The sequence below is a fragment of the Neovison vison genome, chromosome 13 (assembly GCF_020171115.1).
Source record: "Neovison vison isolate M4711 chromosome 13, ASM_NN_V1, whole genome shotgun sequence".
Classification (NCBI taxonomy): Eukaryota; Metazoa; Chordata; class Mammalia; order Carnivora; family Mustelidae; genus Neogale; species Neogale vison.
The window spans coordinates 78,199,092-78,212,590 of NC_058103.1; the positions used below are offsets into that span (position 1 = coordinate 78,199,092).

Genomic DNA, 13,499 nt, shown 5'->3' on the forward strand with positions numbered 1-13,499 from the left:
GAGAGATTACAAGTAGGCAGAGAGGCAGGCAGAGAGAGAGAGGAGGAAGCAGGCTCCCTGCTGAGCAGAGAGCCTGATGCGGGACTCAATCCCAGGACCCTGAGATCATGACCTGAGCCGAAGGCAGCGGCTTAACCCACTGAGCCACCCAGGCACCCTTTAGGGAGGTTTTTGATCACGGCTTCAATCTTGTTACTGGTTATTGGTCTATTCAGGTTGTCAATTTCTTCCTATTTCAGTCTTGGAAGTTTATAGGTTTCTAGGAATGCATCCATTTCTTCTAGGTTGCTTAATTTATTGGCATGTAGTTGTTGATAATAATTTCTGGTGCTTGTTTCTATTTTCTTGGTGTTAGTCATGATCTCTTCCCTTTTGTTCATAATTTTATTAATTTGGTCCTTTCTTTTTTCTTTTGGGTAAGTCTGGCCAGTGGTTTATCAATCTTATTAATTCTTTCAAAGAACCGGCTTCTAGTTTTGTGGATGTGTTCTACCATATTTCTGATTTCTAATTCATTGATCTCTGCTAGGATCTTAATTATTTCTTTCTTGTGCATGGGTTAGGCTTAATTTGTTGTTGATTCTCCAGTTCTTTAAGGTGTAAAGATAGTTTGTGTGTTCGGGATTTTTCTATTTTTTTTTTTAACTCAGGCTTAGATGGCTATGTATTTCCCCTTTAGGACTGCCTTTGCAGTATCCCATAGGTTTTGGACTGATGTGTTTTCGTTCTCATTAGTTTCCATGAATTGTTTAAGACTGCATGGTACTGGCACAAAAACAGACACATAGACCAGTGGAACAGAATAGAGAGCCCAGATATGGGCCCTCAACTCTATGGTTAAATAATCTTCGACAAAGCAGGAAAAAATATCCAATGGGAAAAAGTTTCTTCAATAAATGGTGCTGGGAAAATTGGACAGCTATATACAGAAGAATGAAACTCAACCATTCTCTTACATCATACTCAAAGATAAACTCAAAATGGATGAAAGACCTCAATGTGAGACAAGAGTCCATCAAAATCCTAGAGGAGAACATAGGCAGTAACCTCTGTTACTGGCATAACCAGTAACCTCGGCCACAGCAACTTCTTTCAAGACATGTCTCCAAAGGCAAAGGAAACAAAAGCAAAAATGAACTTTTGGGACTTCATCAAGGTAAAAAGCTTCTGCACAGCAATGGAAACAGTCAACAAAACAATGAGGCAACCCACAGAATGGGAGAAGATATTTGCAAATGACACTACAGATAAAGGGCTGGTATCCAAGATCTATAAAGAACTTCTCAAACTCAACACCCCAAAAACAAATAATCAAGTCCAAAAATGGGTAGAAGACATGAACAGACACTTCTCCACTGAAGACATACAAATGGCTAACAGATATATGAAAAAATGTTTATCCTCAATAGCCATTGGGGAAATTCAAATCAAAACCACACTGAGATACCACCTTATACCAGTTAGAATTGCTAAAATTGACAATGGAAGAAACAACAAATGTTGGAGAGCATGTGGAGAAAGGGGAACCCTCTTACACTGTTGGTGGGAATGCAAGTTGGTACAGCCATTTTGGAAAACAGTGTGGAGGTTCCTCAAAAAATTAAAAATAGAGCTATGCTATGACCCAGCAATTGCATTACTGGGTATTTACCCCCAAAATACAGATTTAGTGAAAAAGGACCATATGTACTCCAATGTGCATAGCAGCAATATCCACAAAGGCCAAACTGTGGAAAGAGCCAAAATGCTCTTCAACAGATGAATGGATAAAGAAGATGTGGTCCATATACACAGTGGAATATTACTCTGCCAACAGAAAGGATGAATATCCAGCTTTTGTATCAACGTGGATGGGACTGGAGGAGATTACGCTGAGTGAAATAAGTCAAGCCGAGAAAGTCAATTATCGTATGGTTTCACTTATTTGTGGAATATAAGGAATACCATGGAGGATATTAGGAGAATTAAGGGGAAAATGAAGAAGGGGGAGAATCAGAGGGGGAGACAAACCATGAAAGACTATGGACTCTGAGAAACAGACTGAGGATTTTAGAGGTGAGGGGGGGTGGAGGAATGAGTTAGCCCAATGATGGGTATTAAGGAGGGCATGTATTGCTTGGAGCACTGGGTGTTATAGGCAAACAATGAATCTTGGAACACTACATCAAAAACTAATGGTGTACTGTATGGTGACTAAGATAACATAATTATAAAAGAAAATCTCTTTAAATGACCTTTATTTGGGGGGGAGGTTAACTCTTGCTGAAGGAAGATGGGTGTAAGCAGATCTAGACTGTATTGTGCCTAGTGCTAAATGCTTTGAGCCAGTGCTGGTGGAACTATTATAAGCAGGATACATGTATTATATTTCATTTCCAAAGCAACCCAATGTTAAGCATTATCATTTTCCTTATTTTACAGATCAAGAATTTGAGGCATAGATAAGATAAATAACATGCCTGAAGTTTCATAACTGGCTAGTGGTTCAGCTGGTATTTGAAAATAGCCTGGTCCCAGAGCCTGTGCACCGAATCACTTGCCACGTGTGTCTCTAAACATGTTTGATGTGTTTTTACTCCCTTTAAATGATTAATATAGTTTATGGTGACTAACATAACACAATAAAAAAAAAGATTGACATAAGAATTGTAATTTTTGAGGCATCTTACTGCTTCCCTTGAGGTCAAACACACAGGAGTAGTGATGAGAGCAGAATAAATTCCAGGGAAAGACAGCAGATGTAAGAGGAAAGGTATGGAGCTCATGTTAGCTGGACCAAAGTTTGGATCTTGGCTTCATACTCACTGGCAGGCTGAATTACTGTAAATATTCTGTTAAGCCTCTCTTTGATTTGTTTCCTCATCTGTAAATGGGAAAAAATACAAATATCTTCTCTGAAGATTATTTTATTCAGGAGATTAAAAGAGGCTGGAATGTAATTTGTGGCTATTGAGCTAGCACCCTTCTTGCCTTCCCCCTCTCTTTTCACTTCCTCCATTCCCCTTTATCTCTTTTCTTCAGCCATTGTTCCCACAACAGGAACTACTTTTATTAACATTTCCCCAATAGATCCTATGGAGTTTATATTAAAATTATATAAATAATAATAAAATTATATCAGTCATAATTAATTAGATTTCCCATTATGTATTGTGCAAAGGCATAGGCAATCAATCAGCTGCTAACCGCATGATAGAGCAGCTTTCTATACCCAGTTGATGTAATGGTAGCTAAAAATAACACAAAAGTTAAGACAAAGTGATGAGTCTCTATGTTCTTATCATAGAGCAATCTACATTTTTTATTAACCTTCTTAGGATATTGAAAACAACACTCTGACCTCTATTACAACCTTAATGGATCTCTTCCTCAATTGGTTACATTGGATAAGGTTATTGCAGGTTGATGGAACAGCACACTTGAAGGCATAGAAACAGGAAGGAAATCATGTTCTATTTTTAAAAAATATTTATTTTTTTGACAGAAAGAGTGAGCGCAAGCAGGGGGAGTGGCAGGCAGAAGGAGTGGGAGAAGAAGGCCCCCTGCAGAGCAGGGGAAGCTCAGTATGGGACTCAATCCCAGGACTCTGGGATCATGAAGGCAGTGGCTTAACCCACTGAGCCACCCAGGTGCCCCTCATGTTCTATTCTAGAAGCAATATTCCATGTCGTAGCTAGAGTATATGTTAGAACTAAGGGTGAGGACCATTTTTTCAGAGTCAGATTGGTGATTGATTGGCAAGTGGAAGTGGTTATACTTCATACTAAAGTTACTGGGTGGATGTGAATGGCTTCTAAGCAGATGAGTAACAAACCCAGTTCTACGTTTATGAAGTCACACTCCAGTGATAGGATAGATGGGGTATGTTTGTTGGGAAAATGAGTGGTTTGGGCAGTTGCATCAGGAAGATGTGGGAACACCCAAGTTAGAGATGATGAGGTTGAACTAAGGCGGTGAGGCCAAAAGAGTAAAATGAAACTGACAACTCTTTTGGAGGTAGAATGGATAGGATTCAGAATTTGGATGTGAAGAGAGGTAGGAGTCTGTCATTTCTAGCTTGTCTTTCACAGCCCAGAATACACTCTCTCTCTCTCTCTCTCTCTCTCTCTATATATATATATATATATATATAAAACACTATGCATCTATATGAATATCTGTCCTTTACCTACCCATCAAGTTCTGTAGGACATGTGCAGTGGTACTCTCTGAGTGTTAGAATTATGGATCATGTTTACTTTGGCCTTATGGGTCTTCACATTATTTGAAATTGTAATAGTGTTCAGGCAATATTTTCATAGTTGGGAGGAAAAGCCAAAAGTTTTTACTGAGAAGAAAAATATTCAAAGGGAAAAATAAGGAATTTCTGTCTAGACTCATTATTTCAGGACCCTTGAGGCCATCTTGCTTAACTGGCTAGCAAATAATGTTCATTTTAACCCAGACTTGAAGGTAACACCATTCTCTGAGTCTACCAGACAATGCGTGGTAGAAATTTTATATAAAAGGAATGAATACATTTGTAGTATGGATTTACTTAGGATTGGGGGAAACAGAGCATCCAAGAAAAGTTATTGCCAAAGGTGCTCTTTCTAATCCTCATCTGGGCTACTTATATCTAAACACATAGTTTGGGGAATGAAATATTAAAATCATGAATTGCACCATTCAATTTTCTTGTGTTATGTTTTTGGGTTTAGTGAAAGTTTATGCAAAAACAACCCAAAAAATGCATCAAAAAAACCAGGATCCAAGTGACAGTAGCTATTAGAAGGAAATTAATTTAATGGTTATATTTAAATTTAACAAATGTGTTTAGATTATTTTATAAACATGGATATATAATTTTTATGCATATCATGCATATGGCTTGTTTCAAATTTAATGTCATGAAACTGTTTTAGGGACTTTCAGTCCTGGGTTCCTTTGGCCCCATAGCTGTTTTAGTATTAAAGGCATGCTCATAAATCTACAATTAAACCCTGCTATGGTTTTTCAGAAGATTACTGCATTGATTACATTTTACCAATACATATGTCTTCTGCCCAGGAAGATAGCCTGGGAATGTAATTTTGCTTGGGCTGACAGGCACACTCACTCCATGTTTCATTTTTGTTGTATTGGTCCCATGTTTTGTTGGAGAAATTCAGGTCCTATAACTAATTAAACTATGAGTGACTGTACTGCTTCTGAATAATACTCTGGTGGTATACTTGGGAATTGATATTTCTTCTTTAATCAGCAAAATACATGTTGTACTTTTTTTTGAGGACCACTTAATAGAAAGTTACTTGTTTGAATGAGCAGAGTTCTCAAATGCAAAGGGCTCCAGAACCAGGCACGTAACAGTTGTGCGGTCTGGGCTATATAGGAGACATGAGGGAGTTGTGGAGCCTTTGGTGAAGGTGAATATCATGATGTCCATCAATTTACACAGATTTTTAAAAACACTGCAGACCAAACAACATGCATCTCGTTCCTCAGTTCCAACTGCTAGTCACCCAGGCAAAATGTTTTGGTAGGTCAGGTTTCTATCATAAACCATAACATTTTAGAGTACTAAGAAATCTTGGCAATGTTTTAATCCATACTGGTGCAGCTACCCACATTATCAACCAGCCTGATGGGAAAGTCTCATTCGCCTAATTTCTAAAACAAAACAAAACAAAACAAAAAAAAACACCAGGTTTAAGGACGCCTGGGTGGCTCCATGGGTTAAGCCTCTGCCTTTGGCTCAGGTCATGATCTCAGGGTCCTGGGATCTAGCCCCACATTGGGCTCTCTGCTTGGTGGAGAGCCTGCTTCCCCCTCCCTCTCTGTCTGCATCTCTGCCTACTTGTGATCTCTGTCTATCAAATAAATAAATAAATAAATTTTAAAAAGAAAACAACAACATAGGTTTAGAGGTTGAGTGTCTTATAGATCGCATGGTTGGTAAGGGATGGAACTGGGGCTTAAAATAAAAATGTCATGGACTTCCTCCCTTTCTCTGCTATTGGCGGTGTGATGCTGTCCCATATTGTTCCTCTGGCAGCCTGTGGCTGACTCTATATGTCAACCAGTTTAGTGCAGCAGATTGTGAACTAGGAATTTGATGACCTGGGTTTTATGCTGGGTCTATAACTGACTTGTCGAGTGGCTAGAGGTCAGATCACCTAGCTGTGGGCAAATGAGATGTCGAGGCAAGACTCCGAGCCTGAGCCCAGCGCTCCAGGTTCCAAGCTCAGTGCTCTTCTATCGAAGTCAGGATTGTCTTCTTTTAAACATGATGCCATGGTTTCAGTTCATTTCCTAACATGTCATGTTTGAACCCAGAGTGCCTTAAGAGCATGCCATCCCTTTTCTTTATAGAGTGTATGCAAGCCAGCGTGTACCCAGCTGTGCTCTGCTGTGTTTGTGGTGACACCGGACCTTGAATGCCACAGTCACCTCAGCCGCTAATGTATATCTGCATGCCAGCATTCTAAGACTCTGCCCTTAATAACACAGCTTGGGAAAACACAGGCTTTTTTTTTAAACACAGGCCTCCTTTTGTTTTACCATTTGTTATTTGTGTTCTGTGGTTAAGCATTGTGTGTTATGCCTGCAGAAATGTATAGTTCCTGTTCAATAAAGGGAGTCACGTGTAGTTTTTCCCTTCCTAATAAATTGTGTTTTTTTTTTTTTGTTTTTTGTTTTTGAGAACCAGCTAGTGTTTTAAGACCTAAGTTCCAGGAAGAGAAAGAAATGATAGCTATAAAGCGTGGTCAGAGGTCTGAAAATGCGTGAGCTCTGTCTGGGGTTGGCCTCTGTGGAGGGAACATAGTGAGAATTCAAGCCGAGCCCGAAAAACTGTCTCTTTTCTGCCTGGAGATGTTAGGAAGACAGTTTAGGGGGAAAAAAAAATCCTAAGTAAATAGAATTTCAGCCAATACTTTCATGAACTTCACCCTTCTTTGGAATGTTTTTATTCTCTGGGGGGAAAACAGAGATTGAGTCATTTATACAGCAAGTGAGAACTTTACTAAAAAGGAAACCTCGGGAGATGTTTGCCCTTTGGTGCTTCCTTAAGACCCGATTTATGAGTTCTGCAACATTGTCAGGGAAATGCTCGCTTCTGAGGAGCTTGTTTCTCTAGCTTTCTTCATTATATGGGACAGTAAATTTTCATGACTGTTAGGAGGACTCCTTGACATGGTTATCTGATGTAGAAGTCTGATTCTCCTACTAAACAGTGATTTTTCATGTCTGTTCTTCACCCCTTCCCCCACCTTAACTCCCTAAATTTCACACGTAACACTCTGAATTTGTAAATCTTTTTCTTTGATTCTGCAGACTGATTGTTAAGTGCATGATGTCATTCTTGGAGCCAGGGTCATGTAATCTCTGGGTTCCTTGGGTTCTTTAAATGCAGGCTGTGCTTTTGGTCCTGGACAGCAGAAGGAGATGTTGAGCCAGAAGATAAGGGTGTTTTGTGTGTGTGTTGTGGGTTTTTTGTTTTTTGGTGTTTTTTTTAGACTTGACTTATAAACAATCAGTGTTACATTTTCAAATAGAAAGCTGAGGGCTAAAATAGTTGTTTTTGTACAGTGAACATTCTCTTCTTTCTACATCATAAAACCATTTTTATAAATATTTTCTATATAGGATGAGCCTTTGGGGAACCATTTCATTTTGCTGTAGGCCAAAACCTCCATTTCCTGACCCCTCACTCCCCATTTGCTCCAGGGCACTCATTTTGTGGGTGCAATTTTGGCCTACCATAGGGTGGCTGGCTTTGCCACTCATCTTTGGGGAGCATTTGCCATGGTTGTGGTTGAAAGTTTTGGAGTTGTGTTAGCTCGCCCTTATGTTACTTCAAAGCCTGTCATCTGAGGGTCCTCAGAGAGGACATTTCCTTTCCATTAAAGGCATTATTTTTCCATTTTGAAGAGAAGAGTAAAATGCCTCTTCTAAGCATGTTAAGTGACCATACAATCTTCCTCTTAAGTAGAAGACATGGATGGGCATGAGGAGGACATTTCTACTGCTAATTAGATCTGGGGCATTGGAAGGAATTTCCATTTGGAAAGACCCTCTACTCTTGGTGTCCGTATCTGCTTTCCGAGAAGATTTACTGTATTGTGTGAGCCGATGAGTTCAATTTTCACTTAAAACAGTCCATTATATTCTAATGACTATGCCAATTCAGTAAATGCCATCATTTAGTTTTGTTGTCACATTTTTAGAAAATGTGCTTCTTAAAAGACTGCTGTTTTCAGCCAGATCATATGACATTGTTCTGTGAATGAATGAATTTCTTTTATATATTGATGTTCTGGAATTCCTAGACGATCTCATCACTTGTCTTTAGTTTTTCACTTTTCAATATTTAACAGTATTGCACACCAGACCAGTGGTTCTAAAGCCCCTGAAGCTCAGACACCCTTATTTGCCAAATGTATCGAGAGCACCTAGCTTCAGCCCAACTCGAGATAGTAATTTAGATTTAAGGTAATTGTAAAAGTTCCAATGATTCTGTTTTCATTACGTTTTACTTCCCTACTTCCTGGAATTTACAAACTTGCTATAGTCTCCCCATCACAAAGAACCATCCGGCTTGCTTTATTGTAACCAAATCTTATGCCCTATAATGACGAAATGAATTTACCTCTAGGCCAGTCTCTTGTTAGTGTAATAGGTATGCTCTGTGTACTTGTTATGATTTGTTTCTCTCCCCCTGCCTTCAAGAAAAGCAAAGGAAAATTTGTTTGGACAAAACAGAAGTTCTTCCAACGGCCATGTAGTTTTTGAAAAACAGCAGCTGGAGCTGGACTCAATTGTAGAAGAAACCATAACAGGAGATTATGCCTTAATCATAAATGGCCACAGTTTGGTGAGTTTGCTTAAGGCTTTTGTTCTTTCTTTTTCTTTATCCCAATAATTGTCTCTTTTGTGCTGTCATAATGAGATCGCCTTTTGTATTTTCCAAACAAATGATACCACTAGAAACAGGGTATACATAATGATTTCCTGTTTGCAAGAGAAAAGGAAGCTTCTGATATATATTTCATACATTATTGCTTGAACCACCACAGTGAAAGGGAGGATCCAAAGAAATACTGTGTTCACAGAATATCAATCTTGTCTAAATGACTGTAGACCATTTAGCAGTATTGTTTAAGTGCTTTCTAAGGGAGAGTGTCACAGCTCCCTGTTATTTAATTAAAATAATGCAACTGTTGCAATTACTGTTCTTGCTGATGTTTATGATTTGGCAGAACACAACCTGATCTTCATATAATTACCACACCAAATTATTGCCATTAAGATACCTCTGGTGGTTTTTCTAAATAGCAGTATTTTACAGCAATGCCAAACAATTTGCTTTGATTAGGAAATCTGGTTCTTGTCGTAATAGAATAAACTTGCATTGTGCTTTTAATGTAGTTCAGGTTCCAAATCTTGAACAAATATCAAAACACTCCTCTGAGTTTCTAATTTAAAAAACAAAAGCTCTGATTGCACTCCAGTGAAATTATCATTTATATGCACAAAGAGCTAATCTCACATCTTTCCCTAGCTTTGATGATCATTTTTCACTTTTGGAGTTTGGAAAATAAATGTGTCTTCTTGTAGATAGTTTCTTAGAGGACAAAAGAAGTTGGATATGAGTATATTGTATTTTCCCCCTTGTGATCAGCTGTCTGTTAGCTCTTAGTGCTTAGGGTATTATCCAGCTGGATTCCAGACGTAATGATGTGTTGCCTTCTACACCATGGAAAGTTACAGAGCTCAGCTGCAGGCCAAGCTCAGTCGAAAGCTTGTCCAGATGACACAAACTTCTCCTTTGCACAAATGAGCAGGAACTGAAAATTATAAGCCTGTCAACTGGGACTTAAAGCTGGTGCCCTCCAAGCTGAATTGCCCAGGGACTAGAAGACTAGAATATGGAAAGGTTTCTAATGAGTTGAGTTTTGACTTTCCCTCAGGCTCAAAGAAGCCAGTGTGTGGTGAGTTAGAGTACTCAGGTGATAATATATGCTATTTTTTCTTTGTCTGTAAATCATTTGAAAGAAAGAGCTAAGATTGATGCTCTTCAAGAGCCCTTTCGGCTTCAAAGCCTGAAACTTATAAAACCATGAAATACTATTTTTTATTTATGGAGAATTGACCACATTTCTGCTGGTATGGTCAGAAGCTTTTTTTTTTTTTTTTAAATCAAATCATGATTCTAGTTTGCTTCAAATTTCAATGCTTTGCAGAATGTAATTGAGTCCTTTATCAGAGTCCGAGTTTAGATTTTTACTTGTTGATAATAAGGAAGAAAAAGAGAGAAAAGGGGACCATTCTAAGCGGACAACCAGTTACATGCTTTCTTTTTCAGAAAGGGCGATTATATTTGAGAAAGCTAATTCACTGTTTCCCCCAGGCATCATGGGCCTTGACGTAAGAATTTTCTACATCAGAGTCATGTTTTACATTCATTCACCCATCCTTTCATTGATACCATTAACATTTATTACATGGTCCTTATTTTAGGGGTTGTGGTCTGGTGGGAAAGCTAATCTCACAGTAGTATGACAAATACTATACAGAGGAATGAACACAGAGCTTTGAGAGTATAGAGGCACACACATCTAGGTTCTTGTGTGGAAGTCAGGGAAGACTTCCTGGAGGAAATGATGTTTCTAGCCACAGAAGTAGCAAGTACAAAGGCATAGAGTCAAGAAAGAACTTATCACATTATGGAAACAAGCAATTTGGCATGATGAGAGTACAAAGTAAACTTAAAGGTGTTGGTAGAAGACCATAACCATATAGGAATATAGGGGTCAGATTATGATGGGTTGTGAATATCTTGCTAGAGATTCATTCAGAGACACTGAAGACTCAAAGTTCAGGTGGATTGCTTTCCTTCTAATGTGTTTATTAAATAATGTACAGTGCGATGTCTTCTAGAAAGCAAATTGCACAGTTAACCACAAAGGATTATGCTCTATTTTTCAGTCATTTCTTGGCATATTTTGAGAGGAACAAGGCTGGAATTGGTTGGGAACCCTGAGATGCAGGTTGCATGCAAGCCCCCCTCTTGCACAGGCCTCTCTCCATTTCAATCACTTTGTTTTTCAAAAGCTAATCTCCAGGTCATCTGCTTTTCATTTGCCCCACCAACCACAACAACAAACACTAAACATACAAAACAACAATGCAAAGGAAACAAAAGTTCCATCACATAGAACAAAGAAGTCCCCATCGTTTTGTAGTTCATTCTGAACTTGGTGAAATGGTGGACAAGTTCTGGCTGTTGCTTTTCTTTATTTTAGAAGATTCTGGAACTTTTCTGGCATTGAGTTGTATCTTACCCATACAGCGCGATAATGTGTCATAGAGGACACCCAAGGGCCCTGTGTCATTTTATTTTTATTCTAAAATTCCTTGGCACTTAGTAGGAGTTTAGTGCTCACTTCTTTACTTAGTTGTTTATGTGACTCTGGATCGACAGTAACTTGTTGAAATGAATTAAACTGTTTAGAAAAGAGATCAGTTGAGAAACAAGAATTCTGTTTCCCGAATGACATCTCTCATTGATTAGGTCTTGTTGTAATCTGGATTTTCTTTCTTTTTAATAACACAGGCCCATGCCCTAGAAAGTGATGTCAAAAACGATCTCCTAGAACTTGCCTGCATGTGTAAGACTGTGGTTTGCTGCCGAGTCACTCCACTCCAGAAAGCCCAAGTAGTAGAGCTGGTGAGGAACTACAGGAATGCTGTCACTTTGGCCATAGGCGATGGAGCCAATGATGTCAGCATGATCAAAAGTAAGAGGATATTCACTCAGTAGGGTTTGCTGTAGACCAGAGTCCTGGGGTTCAGTATCTGGCAAGATGCAATGGAGACTACATTGTAATTTAATTTTACCACTGGTTCTAAAATCAGTAATTCCTGGGTCTAATACATTTGGCATTATTGGCATTCATAAAAGAACCTTTGTCTTTAATTAATTCATCTGTGTATTTTTAGACTAAAAAGGGATATTGATGACCTTGTAGGAACGAACTACTGGATCCGCAGTCCTGACATTTGGGGTTAGTCCCAGCTTTGCCACTTACAAATCCTAAAACCTTATGCAAATTAATGAAATTTGGGGGCCAGTTTTCTCTTTTGGAAAACTAGGATAAATACCTGACTAATGATATTTCATAAGATAATACACACAAACAATTATAAATGCTATAGCTATAAGATTTCTAGAGATAAATAATGACTTAAAAGAGATTGTATCTTTGTTTAGGGAATGAAAGCATTCCTCTCTTCCTTTGTAGGTGCTCACATTGGTGTTGGCATCAGCGGCCAGGAAGGACTGCAGGCCGTCTTAGCCAGTGACTATTCATTTGCACAATTTAGATACCTCCAAAGGCTTCTCCTTGTTCATGGAAGGTGGTCCTATTTCCGAATGTGCAAATTCTTAGGTTATTTCTTCTATAAGAATTTTGCATTCACACTTGTGCATTTCTGGTTTGGTTTCTTCTGTGGTTTCTCAGCCCAGGTGGGTAAAAAAAAGTGCTTTTCTTTCTTTTATTAGGTCCCCCTGAATTGCAGATGGCTATTCTTCATGGCTCTTTATTAAAAAGTAGCATTTTTCTATGTATCATAGAGATCACAGTATGGTAGTTATGAAACTATAGTGGACTTGATCTTGAAACACAAAAAGAATATGCTTTTAACTGGAATTTTATGTATTTATTTTTATTTATATAGGTAACCAATGAATTTTCATCCTGTGGGGTTTAAATTTTTATTGAAATATTTTGTAGGGTGACAAGTAAGCTTGGTGTGGAGCTTTCATTCAGGACAGAAGCCCAAGAAACACTAACAAGAGATGTTGATGTATTTCTGGGAAGATGGTCACTCACCCAACATACAAACTGTATATGGGCTGAGAGTAAATATGTTTTAAATTCAGGAGAAATAATTGATACCTTGACATCAAGGATATTTTGATAGCATTTCATCAGATAAAAACTGATAAAATAGATAATGGTGATACAATAGATGATGTTGGTGACAAGGAAGAAAAATTAGCAGTTCATAAGTTAGGATTCTATTTTTCTATCTATTCATAGCCATTTTAAAAGATAGTTAGTTGTTTCACCCCATATCTGGATACCAGGAAAGTTTTGACCCTAGGAATCAACTGTGGAATATCAGGCTAATAGCATCTGAGTATAGTTCTAAGAAAGAAAAGAGAGAGAGAGAGAGAGAGAATGACATGGTAACCATAACTCTCATGAGAGAGTTCTTCTACTGTTCTTCCTTTGTCTTGGATTTAATCATTTGTTTCTATGATATGCATAAAACTATTTTTTCAGTCATTTTATTCCAAAACAACGGAGTATGAATTAAATTATAACATTTTGCGTTATTTTAAGTGTGCCAGGGGAGATTAGTGAATAATTTTTATAATGAATATAGATGTTGTGTGTTTTTCCCTTTATCTGAGAGGTTGAGATGTCTTAAAATGAGGAACACCTATACTC

General features: G+C 38.2%; 1 protein-coding gene across 4 annotated transcripts in view; it reads left to right on the plus strand.

Moving 5' to 3' along the window:
• The window catches only part of ATP8B4 (ATPase phospholipid transporting 8B4 (putative)), a 278,437-nt gene that overhangs the window by 222,971 nt on the left and 41,967 nt on the right, over positions 1-13,499 (plus strand). For all 4 annotated transcript variants that reach the window (XM_044230132.1, XM_044230130.1, XM_044230133.1 and 1 more), the window contains exons 21-23: positions 8,710-8,854; positions 11,597-11,780; positions 12,285-12,508. In XM_044230132.1, the coding sequence (XP_044086067.1) occupies positions 8,710-8,854; positions 11,597-11,780; positions 12,285-12,508 (553 nt within the window). The remainder of the gene's footprint in view (positions 1-8,709; positions 8,855-11,596; positions 11,781-12,284; positions 12,509-13,499) is intronic.